At 42.4% G+C, this 12,843-nt stretch overlaps 1 protein-coding gene across 7 annotated transcripts in view; it reads left to right on the top strand.

The window, feature by feature from the left end:
- GLIPR1 (GLI pathogenesis related 1) overlaps positions 1-12,843 on the top strand; it is a 39,055-nt gene that overhangs the window by 10,528 nt on the left and 15,684 nt on the right. For 4 of the 7 annotated variants that reach the window (XM_082419090.1, XM_082419091.1, XM_082419093.1 and 1 more), the window contains 2 exons: positions 10,450-10,720; positions 11,522-11,767. In XM_082419090.1, the coding sequence (XP_082275216.1) occupies positions 10,547-10,720; positions 11,522-11,767 (420 nt within the window). In that variant the 5' untranslated portion in view covers positions 10,450-10,546. Of the gene's footprint in view, positions 1-736; positions 883-10,446; positions 10,721-11,521; positions 11,768-12,843 lie in introns of those variants that run through there. The other 3 variants (XM_082419092.1, XM_082419089.1, XM_082419094.1) reach the window with 3 other exon arrangements.

Below are 12,843 nucleotides of genomic sequence, written 5' to 3'. Positions count from 1 at the left end.
CACTTTAGCTTAGAGGAGGAGACTTAAGAAAATTCCCTTTAGGCTCTGAATATCAGTTTCCAATTCAGCCAAATTTCTGATCATAAAGTTATTAAATCCTTTCAGAGAAAAACAAATACCGTATGCTAACACATATATATGGAATCTAAAAAAAAATGGTTCTGATGAACTTAGGGGCAGGAGAGGAATAAAGGCAGACTCCTAGAGAATGGACTTGAGGACACAGGGAGGGGAAAGGGTAAGCTGGGAGGAAGTGAGAGTAACATTGACATATATACTCTATCAAATGTAAGATAGATAGCCAGTGGGAAGAAACCACATAGCACAGGGAGATCAGCTCGGTGCTTTTCAACCACCTAGAGGGGTGGGATGAGGAGGGTGGGAGGGAGACGCAAGAGGGAGGGGATATGGGGATATACATATGCATACAGCTGATTCACTTTGTTATACAACAGAAACTAACACAACATTGTAAAACAATTATACTCCAATAAAGATGTTAAAAAAATAAAATAAAAAAATAAAGTTATTAAATCCTTTCAAATATCTTGCTAGGTTTCAGCTGGAACAGACAGTAAATATTTCTGGCAGTATTAAGTAACTCCACGGACCCAAAAGGCATCTTAGTGTGCAAGTTACCACCTTCCCAAGATCTAGAGTCACTCCCATAGATAGCTAAAGAACCAATAGCCTGCTTGTCCCAGGCAGGCAGAAAGCCAAGCCAAGCTCTTAGGACACAAAACTAGACAAGCAAGAAAGTAATAGTTGTCCCTGGGAGAGGAAGCATCAATAACCAATAGGTCTGGATTTGGAAAGAAAGGGACAACGTGAAATTTTACTTTTCTCTCTCAGCTGAGCATTACAGAGATTCAGGAGATTGTGGTAAGAATTCTCACCCTTCAACTGGCTTCTGCCAGTTTTTCCAGGAATCCCCTCTGCAGACTCTGGTTTCTTATTCATTTTAATTTTAACTTCCCTTGGCTGTTTAAGAAAATAGCATAGCTTAAAACTTTCCCAGGGAATCCTTTGGAGTCTTGGAGTCCCATCAATTCTGGAAGGGGCCTATAAGGGAGCATAACTTTAGGGGTGGATTATGAAGGCATTTGAATTGATGTTGACAAATCATCATAGGCCCTTGAAGGGCAACCTCTTTTCTAGTGTCCCAGTTGATTACAACTAAAACAACAGTCTGTAGGTCAGCGTTTTAATGACGGGCCCCTAGGAATGTGCCCTGTGGGGGGCCAGGTATTTTAGGTGCCTGGCCCTGAAGCTCTTGTACCTGTAAAGATAATGGTTTAGGTGAACTTTTACTTATGATCTCCTGTCTTTAAATCTTCATTTGTCTTCTGCAACAATCTTTTTTTTATTTTTCCCCCATGAAGCTATTTTGGAATTTTGAAGCCTTTTGAATTCCTTTGTGTACTAATTAAAATAGGTATCCCATTCTGCTTGCTTAATTTGAGAACCCTTACTTTCAAGTGCACTTTTTAAATGACCTTGTCTAATCTGAATGTTCTGTCATGGCCATTGTAATCTAGGTTGTAACTCCCCAAGAGCTGGCAGCAATTTGGTAGGACCTGGGCTGAAAATGGAGATTCACCCACATCTCTGTCCAGCCCCCAAACTGTTTGACCCCCAACCTCATGGTTACCAAGCCAAATTCTTGGAGCTTCCACGACAAATATTTCTCACCTATAAAATAGGTGGGTGTGCTGTAAGGTAGTACACTTAGCTCTTTGGATTTTAAGGAACGCATTTTTGATTTATTTAGTTAAGCTTTTGGGTCTCTCGGTGTCAAACTAACATCTAAAAAGTGATGTGCTGCTGAGTTGGAAATTGTGTGATGTTTCACAGTGCACCTTCTCGCACAGAAATTTTCTAGAGGTTGGCGGGTGACCTAGTGTCAATCTAACCCATTCCGTGACCAACTTACTCTAACACAGGAGTTTTCAGGTTAAGTGGTGAGTGCTGTAACAGTTCTTAAATGCTCAATGCATGCCCAACCATTTTTGCAGCTTTTTGTGACTCTCAAGTTTCTCCCATTATCAACTAGACTTTGCTGGACTTAGTCCAGTTCAAGTGGGACCCAGTCCAACCTCAGACTCAGTTTGGTTTTTAAGTTGGACCCAGTCAACTCTGGCCAGTAACCACCATGGAATCTGGGGATTGGGAGACAAAACCAAGGTCAGAGTTTCCAACCAAATAGGGAATTGCAGAAAGCCAGTTAGATGGGGGGCTCCATGCAGAGAGAGTGGAGCTTAAAACCAAAAGGAACTTACCAATGGCCCTCGAAAATAACAGGAAAGACAGTGAACTCAAAGGTTGTATGGGGTACCACACCTGTGTTTCTCTTTGTCCCTAAATGCCATCAGAAGATAACTTTGGATCCCACTGTCACTGCCACCAAATCTGTTAAGTAACAAAAATTCAACTGAGTAAATGTGAAGGTCTAACTGGCTTTATCCAAGAATTCATGAATTGGGCAGCAACCCATCTAACAGAGAGAAGCTCAGAGGAGCTGTACAAAATGGAAAGCTCATCTTCTTTTGGCTGATGGAAAAGGGCACCGACCTCATTGGCACCGACCAGAAAATTCCAGACTGAGCAATTAAGACTACATTTCTGGGGGAGGTTCTAATTGCAATTAGGTTAGGTATTAAGTCTTTGTGAGCGCAACATAAGTGACTCCATTTTGGGCCTGTGGTTTCTTTTTTTAACAATTATACAGATCCCATGATTCTCTGAAATAAAAATTTCAGTTTATTTTCTAATTATAAAGATAGTTGGGCTTCCCTGGTGGCGCAGTGGTTGAGAATCTGCCTGCCAATGCAGGGGACACGGGTTCGAGCCCTGGTCTGGGAAGATCCCACATGCTGCGGAGCAATTGGGCCCTTGGGCCACAGCTGCTGAGCCTGCACGTCTGGAGCTTGTGCTCCGCAACGAGAGGGGTCGCGAGAGTGAGAGGCCCGCGCACCGCGATGAAGAGTGGCCCCACTCGCCGCAACTGGAGAAGGCCCTCGCACAGAAACGAAGACCCAACACAGCCAAAATAAATAAATAAATAAATAGCGTTCCCTTTAAAAAAAAAAAAAAAGATAGTATATGCTTATTGGAAAAAAAAACAAAAACAAAAAAAACCATAAACAACAGAGAAAGAAATAAAAAAGTGTCACTATTCAGAGATAAACCCTGAAAACAAATCTTTCTTAACACACACATACTTTTCAAGGAGATTATGGTGAAGACCCAAGATAAGAAAAGGAAAGACTTGGCAAAGTTGTGAGCCTGTTGAAACAGGTAAAAGTTCCTGTTGTTCTGAGCAAATGACTTCTTTGGGCTTTTGTTGTGGGAATGTAGTATGAATTAAGAAGTTTGAGGGTTGTAGCTTTGAGGAGCTAAGTTGCTCTGCAGAATCGTGTAAAAAATGGTCTCAGTAATAGCAGACTCCATTTTGCTTATTTTTGGAAATTAGAGAAAAGTAATTAGTTTATTTCATTACCAAGATAATATTGCTTATTCCTAGGAGTTGTACATGTACAGTGTGGTTTGCTCAAGCAACCACAAAACATCACGGAATTTCCTTGCTTGCAAGTTCTCACCTCTCTTGTTCTTGTGTTCAAAACCCAGGCAGTCTAGTTCAGAGACCCACAACAAGATGGAAAGCAGGCTTCAGGCCTGGTTACCAACTCAAGCTGGAGGAAGGTCTAACTGTTGATTGTCACTCCCTTGATCAAAAGCTTGCCTCTGAGCCCTACCCAAGGAGATGCTTCCCCTAGGTCAATATAATGGAAAGGAATGCTGGTATAAATTAGGCAGCCTGAACATAATTGAAATTATAATATATGAGTACCTTGTGAGGTGATTTTTTGTGCATGTGTGTGGCAACAATAATTCCACCTTAGGTTTCTGTAATGTTTCTTTACTTTTTAAGAGTTGCCATTAGATATTAATACCTCCCCCACCCCATTCCATTCTCCATATCTCTTGATTTTCTAAAACACTGGTGTTTTCTAAAACCAGATTACACCCCACCTATAGCCCTATAGTAAAATCTCTCTTATAACTTCCCAGCAGCTTTGTGATAAAATCCAAATCACTGGCAGAATCCAGAAGTCCTCCTTAATCTGAGTCTTATAGCTCTTCCTGATTGGCATAAAAGCACCATTTGGATTCTAAATTCCATGAGACCAGGTACCATGTTTCCTACCAGACGTAAGCAATACTTGAAGTCATCTTTATAGAGAGAGACAATGTGAACTGGCTCTTTCTCTCTTCTTGCCATGACATCATGTTTCCAACTTCACAACTAGAAATCCAGTTCCTATCCCCCAAATTTCTTTCATCTCTCCATCCCTTTTTCATTTGATCAACACCAATCCAGCTCAGTGAAGACCTCACTGCTATATGTAGGAAGCCATCTCTACTTTTCCCAGAATGGGTTAGGCATCCTCACCTGTGAGTCCTTAGCCCTTGTTCTCCTCTACCCTGGTCTTCAACTCTCCCTGTCTTTGTCACCACCAGCTCACAGCTCTTACCACTGTCAGCTTCTTGAAGGCAGTGACTATGTTTTTATCTTGTATTACTAACTTGAATACACAGAGCAGGAATTTAGTTGTGTTGAATTAATATGTTAACTAGTTCATTTGATCCTCCCAAACCCTCTCTGATTAAGAAGGTATAACAGAAAAGGTCCTCTTAGTCTCATTCAGTAAAGGATTAGAGAGGATTCAGCTGAGGATTAGAGAGTTTGATAATTCATCTGAGGTTTTACAGCTAGTTAGGAACAGAGCTTAAACTGAAATCTGAAATTGAGACCAGTATTCTTTGTACTGTTCTCTCTCTCTTTGCCCCCTCTTTCTCATGGGCACGCTCTGTCACCCCCCTCCACACACATATATTACACACATGCATCTGTGGGGAGGGGAAAGTTACCCCCTTCCCCTCTTGATTCTTTTTGGCTTGTCATATAATTAAAATGGCAAAAAGCAGATTAAGAGGAGAAAATCAAGCTTAATACGTACATATGGGGAATTCACATAAGCATGAGAAATTACAAAGATAATAAGGCAAGATGAGGTATATATGTCCTTCTGGACCAAGGAGAAGGCGGTAGAGGTCTGGGACTTCTAGGGGAAGTAAGATAATCCACAGGAAGATGAAAAGAGTTAATGCTTGGTAAACAAGTGTTTGCTGGGACCTCTAGAGATAGTGGGACTCAAAGAAGACTTTGATCAAACAGGCCTTGCCAGGTTCTTTCCTGTCTACCACACCTAGTTTATATTATACTCTAGTTATCTATGATGATAGCCCCTTCTTGGAGCGGGCCTTCTATCTTAAATTCTTTTAGGCAGTTAGGGGGACAGTCAGATGTTCTTCCCGAGTCTTTTGTGCCTTGCTTGTTTTCAGTTTGATGATAATCTGCACTTTGGGGCGGCCTGCCCTGAGCCCCATCAGTTCCCTCCTCTGAAACCTCCTTAATTTCATGTATAAAAAGCTGACCTGGTGACAGTGGAGATACAAGTAAGTAATAAATTGGTAAGAGATCAGCAAAGGGAGAAGAGAACATATATTAGAATGAAGATACACAAACAGGAAGGAACAAATTGGAGAACATTTCCCCCATGCCCTGGTAAACCAGTTCCCCAGTCCTGGGACTAAGTCCAATGATATGTGTGAGCTCCCTTTATCTGATGAAAAATGTTAATCTTCTCTTTTAGTAGATGTAAGTTAGATATTACTTGTCCTGTGATTCACAGAAAGCAACACTTTTCACCAACGACTGCACAAACTCTCCTCCTTGCTGGGCAGTCAGTGTATTTAGGGCATGATGATTTTGGAGCACCACAGAGGCTAAGGTATTAACTTCTTTTTTTTTTTTTTTAATTTCCTTTCCCATCTTCAAGCAGTTTGGTTTTTGTGTGTGTGTGTGTGTGTATTTTAATCTATCTATTTATTTATTTATTTATTTTTGGCTGTGTTGGGTCTTCGTTTCTGTGCGAGGGCTTTCTCCAGTTGGGGCGAGCGGGGGCCACTCTTCATCGCCGTACGCGGGCCTCTCACCGTCGCGGCCTCTCTTGCTGCGGAGCACGGGCTCCAGACGCGCAGGCTCAGTAGCTGTGGCTCACGGGCCCAGCCGCTCCGCGGCATGTGGGATCGTCCCAGACCAGGGCTCGAACCCGTGTCGCCTGCACCGGCAGGCAGACTCTCAACCACTGCGCCACCAGGGAAGCCCTAAGCTATTAACTTCTGATTGGAGTATTTTCAGGGTTTGCATAGCAGTGTTGAACTCTTCTTCCATTACTGCAGAGAGATTGCTTTTTCCAATTCATAATCTTTAAAGCTTGGGAATAAGACCCTCAGTGCTGAAAAGACATTGGGATTGTGATACGCAGCAGATTCCCTGTGATTTCTCAGCAAGCATGTTTATGTGGCACAACTTTATGAACAAAGGAACTCATGTTTGTAATTTGGCTGGCATTTAGGGTGGAGTATTTGGTGACAGAAGGAGACTGGTATCCAAATCCACATGGTCCTGACCATTTAGTCAGGAACCCTTTATGCATTTGGTTGTCACATAAAATAAAAAGACTAGAGTGGTTTACAGACAAGGTTAGAATGGAAGCTGTAATTCCCAGGGTCTGGGGTATTCCATGACTTTTGCCAGTGGTGCTGTAGTGTCCAAACGCCTCCATTCTCCATGCGCTCCTGTCAACATGTGAGAGTGAAACAGATTGCAAAATAGCTGATATAGGAGATCTGTTGTCGGGTTTTGGCAGCTGTAAAGCTTATTTCTGTCACCTAACCAGAGTAAGTCCAGATTTTTGATCCACACGTATATAGTTTGTGGTTTGGGGCAGCTTAATCATGGGGGCAGCTGCAGTATCCTAAATTGTACAAGGGTGACTTCTGAGACATCCGGAACATGTGGTGATTTGGCAGACATTTGTTCCCAAAATGGTGGTGCTAGAGTCATTTGCAATTTCCTTGAGAGGTTTAAAGATGTCACCTGTGGAACCAAACCACAGAATTTGATTTGCAATATTGTCCTGGTATGTCACCCAAGAAAGGTCCAGTGTCATGTTTGCTTTTAATGCAAAGGGAAAAATTTTCACCTATTTATCTGGGTAAGGGACAGTCTTTGGGCTTCTACAGATTTTTTTCTGGGGCCCAAATGACTCACTAAAAGAAGATGCAGAGTGATGATTTTCTTGTCATGGATATCATACCCTGCCGCTCATCCATCTTACGTACTTAGCCCACCACGTTCACATCAGCAGGAACCAAGACTAGTTCAGGCTCTCTTGCACTATCCAGATGTTGACATAATCAACAGTTAGGCTGAGTTAGCGTGGCCAGGGTTTGGTAAGTTAGCATAAGGGGGTAAGGGAGGGTTAGTAAGAACAAAACACAGGTTGAAAACGAGCCCAGAGTGGAGACTTAGAGGAGAAATAAGATAGAAAGAGACAAGCACTCTCCAGCTAGCCTTCTAATAAATGATTAATAAATGCAGAGAAAGGATTTGTTAATAAGAAAAAGTGGGGTTTTTTTTGTTTTTTCTTTTTAATGTGTGTGTATAGGGAGTCTTAAAAGTGGGGAAAGGGAGATAGGTGAAAGTGAGGCTTCTTGATCTGTGATCTTGGGGAAAGCTGTCTACTTCATGATGCTGGCTGCTTCTGGGGCCTGGGAATTGGCCCTGCAAATCTTTAAAAGTCACCTGGGGGATCTGTCTCCCACTTGTCTTGAGAGGGATGTTCTGGGCCTATATTGGCATGGCTTGCATGGATCCAGGAGGATTTTCCTTTTGACGACAGTGTAGGTGGTTGGCAGTACCTCATAACGTCCTTCCCAGGGAGGTGACAGCACATGTTTTCTTCTAAAGACCTTGAGGTACACTTGGTCTCCTGGTCGAAACGATGGCGAGGCTTATCAGTTGGTGGAAGCCAAGCCCCTTTTACCTGCTTCAAGTACATTTGTTGTTGTATCTAGCTAGTCATATCATCAGGTTGTTCACTTAAGTTCCCATAATCTTCACTTAACCCAGGAACGGAAGGTTTAGAAATACCAATGGACATTGGGTATCCAAAGACCATTTCAAAAGGGGTCAGTCCATCTGTCCTATTTGGAGTATTCTGGATCTTTATAAGGGCCAAGGGCAAAGCTTCTGGCCATTTAAGTCCAGTTTCTTGACAGATCTTTCCTAAAGTTTTTTTATGTCTAGATTTTTACGTTCCACTTTCCCTGAGGATTGAGAATGATATGGGGTCTGAAATTGTAATGAGTACCCCAGAGTTTTTGCAAGCAAGTGCTTTATGTTGTAAAATGAGTTCCTTGATCTGATTCAATCCATAAAGGAATGCCAAAGTGAGGAATAACCTCAGTTATTAATGTCTTTACCACTGTTGTGGTTGAGGCACGTCTAGTCCAATAGGATTCAGTACATCCACGAAACATGTGGACAACAGCCAAACAGTGAGAATAGCCTAAAGTTGGGGGGAAATCTATAAAATTCATTTGGAGTGCCACAAAGGGGAACGTGGGCCTTGGAGGATTTCTTGGGGGTATCCCAGGTATTTCCCAGAAATTTGGGGAGATTTACAAGTAGTGCACAGGGAAATACTTTGGTCAGAAATTTTATGGATGCCAGGGCAAGACCAATTGTCTTGTAGTCCCTTAATTCTCCCCCATCTGCACATATATCCCACTTGATGGGATATAAGCCAAAAGGTTAAAGGAAAGGGGGCTATAGGAAGTCCATTTGACCTGATGTATCCACCTGGTAATTGTTTAGCACCCTTTTGCACCCATTTGCCTTTTTCAGACTGTGGGGCATTTGCTTAACAGTTGATAAAATCAGTCAAGAATAAAGGCGCAAGTTTAAAAATTCGGTAGAGGAGGAATAAGGGTGTCCATTTTGAGCTGGATTTTAGCAACTCTGTCAGCCTGATCATTTCCTAAAGATATAGCATTTCCTTGGTATGGGCTGAACAATGAACAACAGCAGTTTTAGAAGAGAGGTGAATATCTTGTAATAAGGCAGCTGCTATATGGTCATTAGCAATAAGATTACCTGCAGAAGTTAAGCGGCCACGGGATCTGCAAATTGTGCCAACAGCAAGGCAGACTCCAAAAGCACATCTGGAATCTGTATAAATAGCGGCAGTTTTCCCTTCTGCTAAGGTACAAGCTCTAGTAAGAGCTATGAGCTCAGCAGCTTGGGCTGATTTTACTGTGGCATCAGAACGAGCATCAGGAGTCCCATGAGGGGAAACTGCAGCGTAACCAGTTATGTTTCCCAAGAAATTTCATTGACAGGAGCCATCACAAAATAGAAGTCAGTCTGGGTTACCTAAAGTGGTGTCTGAGAGAGCCTCTCGTGGCTTTGAGACCATTTCTGCGGCTGCAAGGCAATCATGTGTGATACAGCGGGGCTCTCCATCAGGGAGGGGTAGTAAAGTAGCTGGATTCAAAGGGTTACAACGACGTAAGATGATGAGAAAGTCAGCTCATAAGTGGCCTGTCACCGTGTAGAGAGTTGCTGTATCCTTTGAACTTGTAGAATAGCTGACACCGCCTGGGGAACATAGAGATGAATAGGGGAGCCTAACATGCCTAATTGGCTTTGTCAATCAAGGCGGCAGCTGCAGCCACCGCACAGAAGCATGGGGCACACCTAATGCCGCAGGAGCTAACTGGTATGAGAAACACGCTACAGGGACGTATCTTGAGAAGCAGAAGATTGTCCTAGAATGCCTGCAGCAGTCCCGTTATTTTCATGGCAGTATAGATGAACAGGTTTGTCAAAATTAGGTAAGCCAAGAATTTGGAGTGTGGACAAAGCTTATATTAAAGCTTCAAAGGAGATTAATGCCTCTGAAGGGCCAGGAAATAGGCTCTGTGTTGTGATCTAGGAGAAGAGCACACACAGAGGTTTAGCAAAGGCTGCAAAATTAGGAATCCACTGGCAGCAGTAGCCAGCTGCCTCCAGAAGTTCACGTAACTGTTTTTTTCATTTGGGGGAGGGGAATGGACAAAATCGACTCAACCCCATCACATTCAGCATTGTGAATGAATTCTAGGTCGAGCGATGATGTTAACCAGATATTCTAACCACGGTGTGCTGATGGGACTCCAAAAAAAATGTTTTTAAAAAGTATTTGGCAAGACCTTTATTGAAATAAGAGATGTTTTTGTTTAACCACCAGAACCTCAGTAAAAATTGGGACTATTATTTCTGGAGATTCCAGAACTTCCTTTGGAAACATCCCCCAACTCAAAAGAAAGTCTGATGTAGCCTCGTAAAAATCCATGTTGTAATAGGTGCTGTGTCACTGAGAACCACCGAAAAGACAGGGTTAAGGGCACAAAACGAGCTGCAAACCATATATGGAGAAACCCTTTTCTTCACACTTGTGATGAACTCATGTTCTGCTTTCCGTTTTCTCAAAGCAGAAGTCGACTGTGCTTTGTAAAACTGGCTCACCCACCCTCGGGACCTGCAGTGCCTCTGGATTCCAGCCTCCGGGGCTCCACGCCAGACAGTCTGAGCATGCGAGTCACACTTGCTGTGACAGCCTGCATGCTCTCTGTGGTCTCCAGTTCTTCCTCTCCAGCAAATACTTTGCCAGATATCGAAAATGAAGGTTTCATCAAAGACTGTGTTCGAATGCACAACAAGTTCCGATCAGAAGTGACTCCAAAAGCCAGTAATATGCTGTACATGGTAAGAAAAACATGAGTGCTTGTGGCAGAAGTCAGTCGAAAACAACAAATGTGGATTGATTTTGGTGGTGAATCCTTGCTAATCCTGACCAGTGCTCTCGCGGTGATGAAGGTGTGCTTTAAATTCACCACCTGCGATCAAAACGAACCCAGTTTCGCTCTGCCTACTCAATTCTTGTTATAAAGCAAGTATGTTTTACTTCTCTTTTTGGACACTTCCTTTGCACACGTCCTCAGGTGCAATTTATGTCTCTTTTTTGCCTGTTAATTTTTATGAGGTTTTTTTGGTTTCATTTTTTGTCTCTAAGTTGACTTTTTTTGTTGCCGGCAGAGTACTGACTTTCTCAGGAAGGCCGCAGGGCGTCTGGGGGAAAGGCTAGGATTCTGATTCAGTCAGGCTTGGGTTTGAATCCTAGGTCTGTGGCTTTGGCCTGGTTTTTAACGTTTCTGAGCTTCTTACGATAGGGGCTACTGTAGGTATGAAATTATAGAAAATATGTGAAACCAGCATATGTTATTTGGCAACATAATAGACCTTCAGTGAAATGTTGTTCTGTGTCACTCACTTTGATTCTAAATTCCTCGAAACTAGATTATCATGTCTCCCACTAACCCTAGTCAAAACTTGAAGACCGTAATATGATCCTTCTCATATGGAGGACCTACATGTTTGTGGTCCTTCTCCATTCTGGACATTGCACGTCACCTCCCATGCAAATTCCCACTTTGCTCACTGCGGTTACAGCGTTGGGTAACAAGTTCCATTCTTGACCCTCCTAGTGTTTCATATTTATTTCTGCAGACTTGGGACCCAGTACTAGCCCGAATTGCAAAAGCATGGGCAAGAAACTGTCAGTTTGCACACAACACACAGCTGAAGCCACCCCACAAGCTGCACCCAAATTTCACTTCGCTGGGAGAAAACCTCTGGACTGGGTCTCTGTCCCTCTTTTCTGTGTCTTCAGCCGTCACAGACTGGTACAACGAAATTCAATACTATGACTTCAAGACTCAGAAATGTGACAAGGTCTGTGGCCATTATACTCAGGTAAGTATCTGCCTTATATTCTCTTGAAGCTTTCATTTCAAGGGTAAGGAGAAAGCTGGAATCTGGTGTTAAGAAAAATATAGAGTAAGCTAGTGTCCCTGTAAATATGAGAGAGTAGGGGTTACAGGCTTACTTTAAAAATAAATAAATGGGACAGACTCCAATACCAGAGGAGATAGTGCTTGAAGAGTGTAGTTACCTGGACATAGGTAAAATGTGAGGCCCACCAATCTGCACAGCCTTTAAATAATTTTAATCACACCTGTCTTCCCATGGTATTTTGTTCCACTTGTGAGCAATCAAAGGACCTTATGAGTGAACGGATTTATTCCAGGTACGAGTTCTCTAGGAAATTTGAGTCAGTTGTTCTGGGACTATAAAACTGGGAGAAATAAGCCTCTCAGACAGAAGCATCAATAAGAATTGAAGGGGACTTCCCTGGTGGTCCAGTAGTTAAGACTCCACGCTTCCACTGCAGGGGGGGCATGGGTTCGATCCCTGGTCCGGGAAGATCCGCATGCTGCGCAGTGTGGCCAAAAGAAAAAAAAATTGTGGTAATAATAGTTGATGCTTCCATATCCTCTTAGTCTTTCAAACATGGACTGAGAATCTATGATGTGCCACATAAAGAGGAAAAAAAAAAAAAAAAGTCCCAGACCCAGTGGAGAGGTCAACATATAAATTTGTACAAATAATCCTGTAGCTACCCTGCACCCACATCTACAGTATTAGTCTCAATAGCCACATTCAGAGCTTCTCGATGAGATTTTTTTTTTTATTTAATTTTTGTTTGTTTGTTTTTTTGTTTTGTTTTTTTTTTCACTCGATGGGATTTTTTCTTTTTTTTTTTTTTTTTAATTCAAGTTGGTTTTGGCTTCCTAACTCTAACTCACATTTGCAACATGGTGGAAACAAATCCCTAGGAAAAGTCTTCTATAATCTTCTTAATATACTGCCTCCCTATATTGGCCCCATTTTATTTATTTTATTTCCTGGCAGTCCTTGTCAAACCAGTAACTAAAGGTAGTGAACCTATGTTTGACTGGTTTTAATGTAGAAAAAAATTGTTGGGGCTT

The sequence above is a fragment of the Balaenoptera physalus genome, assembly GCF_965194825.1.
Source record: "Balaenoptera physalus genome assembly, chromosome: 13".
Lineage (NCBI taxonomy): Eukaryota > Metazoa > Chordata > Mammalia > Artiodactyla > Balaenopteridae > Balaenoptera > Balaenoptera physalus.
The sequence above is the reverse complement of the archived record's forward strand: the minus strand, read 5'-3'. Positions and strand labels throughout refer to the sequence as shown.